This window comes from Protomyctophum bolini (genome assembly GCF_963924005.1).
Source record: "Protomyctophum bolini genome assembly, chromosome: 17".
Lineage (NCBI taxonomy): Eukaryota > Metazoa > Chordata > Actinopteri > Myctophiformes > Myctophidae > Protomyctophum > Protomyctophum bolini.
In genome coordinates, this window is record NC_137878.1 from 13075598 (window position 1) to 13078046 (window position 2449).

Consider the following 2449-nt stretch of genomic DNA (forward strand, 5'->3'; position numbering starts at 1 on the left):
TTGATCTCTGCTGCCACAGTAAGCATGACGTCACCAACATTTTAAATGGTGCATTTATATAAATGGCTTTCATATCAGATTATTGCCAGATAGATACTAATGTGTTCCTCCTCACACTGATTCTCCTTCACCTCAATTCCTGGTGCGTAGCTTTAGCACCAACGATGACTCACAGTGTGGCGGAGACTCTTCTATGCCGCATTGAGAAGGTGGACGATGGCGTTGACAGCCTAGATATCGCCACTGAGCTTGAGGTAGACCACCAGGTCATTATTGGAGCCATGAATAGTTTGGAGGCCCATGGACAAGTGGGCCTCCAACCTCGCTCCTCTAAACACTGGGAGTTGACCCGCGAGGGCAGCGAGATAGCCAAGCTTGGCAGCCATGAGGCTAGAGTCTTCGGTTCCACCCCTGTGGGGGGTACGCCCAAGACTGAACTCATGAAGCTAGCCTTTGGGAAGGTGGGCTTTAACAAAGCTATGGCAAACGAGTGGATCAGGGTGGACAAGAAAACTGACAGGATAGTGAAGGCTGTGGAGAACATAGAGGACAAGGTGAGAGAGAAGCTTCTCCTGGTACAGAGAGGCCAGGCCTCCCAGCTGGACGACAAGGAGAAGAATGATCTGAAAAGGAGGAAGCTGATCTCGGAAGTAATGGTGAAGTCTTTCTGGATCAGCAAAGGTAGTTCCTTCAGCACCACCATCACCAAACAGGAGACGGAACTCACTGCGGAGATGATCGCCAGTGGTAACTGGAAGGAAAAGAAGTTCAAGCCATATAACTTTGAGGCCAAGGGCATAGCCCCAGACTGTGGTTACCTTCATCCGCTAATGAAGGTTCGAACCCAGTTCAGACAGATCTTCTTGGAGATGGGTTTCACTGAGATGCCGACCAACAATTTCATCGAAAGCTCCTTCTGGAACTTTGACTCTCTGTTCCAACCCCAGCAGCACCCGGCCAGAGACCAACATGACACCTTCTTCCTGTCTGACCCAGCGCTGGCTCACGAGTTCCCTCCAGAAGAATATCTGGAGAGAGTCAAGAAGGTTCACTCTGAGGGGGGCTACGGATCACAAGGGCACAAGTATGACTGGAAGATCGAGGAGGCCCAGAAGAACGTCCTGCGCACACACACCACAGCAGTCAGCTCACGCATGCTGTATGCGCTTGCACAGCAGCAGAATTTCACCCCGGTCAAGTTCTTCTCCATTGACAGAGTGTTCCGTAACGAGACCGTGGATGCCACCCACCTGGCAGAGTTCCACCAGATAGAGGGAGTTGTGGCTGACTATGGTCTCACGCTTGGGGACCTTATGGGCATCCTGCATCAGTTCTTCACCAAGCTAGGTATCACCAAACTGCGCTTCAAGCCTGCCTACAACCCGTATACCGAGCCCAGCATGGAGGTGTTCAGCTACCACGAAGGCCTGAAGAAGTGGGTGGAGGTGGGTAACTCGGGCATGTTCAGGCCAGAGATGCTGTTACCCATGGGTCTTCCCGATGATGTGTCCGTCATCGCCTGGGGACTGTCGCTGGAGAGACCCACCATGATCAAGTATGGTATCAACAACATCAGAGAGCTGGTGGGACATAAAGTGCCCTTAAAGATGATTCACGACAGTCCAATATGCCGTTTGGACTCTTGAGTTTCATACTCAGCTTTCAAGTTTGTTTAGTTTCGTTTTTGGACTGGTCAATTACACAACTGTTCTTTGGTCTTATCAGTCAGCTCAGATCGGCCCGAGTTTAAAAGAAAATTACACCCGTGTGAAGTTCATTGTCAATGGCATTTAATGTTTGTGCATGTTGCCACAAACATTAAACATTAAAAAGGGGGAAATTAATTGAAAAAAAAACAAAGTCTAAAACACCGATTTTGGCACCCCATCTAAATTCACACAGGAATCACTTAATTAGCAAATAGGCATAGTGTCTATTTTACATCATGACGATGTACGATGATAAGAGCGCCCGATCATTTTTAATGATACACAAGGAAATTCAAAAGACACTGGGATATGATGTTCCAATGGACTGTAAGGTACTGTATTTGTGCGTCCATAATTTATCGGCAGAAAATGTACAAAGTGAGGACAGGTATTTGGTTAACATTTTATTAGTGACAGCCGGTAAGAAAGTACAGTATATATAGCCACCAACCCAAGAACAAGGCACTTTTGGAACAGAGACCAGGCTTTCCTCTGAGGTGGAAAGCCTGGTGAGGCGAGGTTATGGCAGGACTGGGAACTTGCTTTTAACGCCAGTGTGCTCTAGAATTACTAACAAAACCCAGAGTTGTGTGTTGCTCTGAGTTCTACTGAGTAGGGCTGAGTAGGGCTTCTTTGAATCTATTTCCAATTTCCAAAACACATTTAAAAATAATACTGTATTTGTTGTATGATCCTGCAGATCATGGCAGGAGGACAATAATGACAGGGGTGTTTTTGCT

At 47.4% G+C, this 2449-nt stretch overlaps 1 protein-coding gene across 1 annotated transcript; it reads left to right on the forward strand.

Moving 5' to 3' along the window:
• Window positions 1–164: 164 nt before the first annotated feature.
• On the forward strand, window positions 165–1646 carry LOC308331605 (phenylalanine--tRNA ligase alpha subunit-like; the record flags this gene model as incomplete). The annotated part of the gene is made up of 1 exon (XM_080787090.1): window positions 165–1646. The coding sequence occupies one exon, from the start codon at window positions 165–167 to the stop codon at window positions 1644–1646; it is 1482 nt and encodes a 493-aa protein (XP_080643216.1).
• Window positions 1647–2449: the final 803 nt, after the last annotated feature.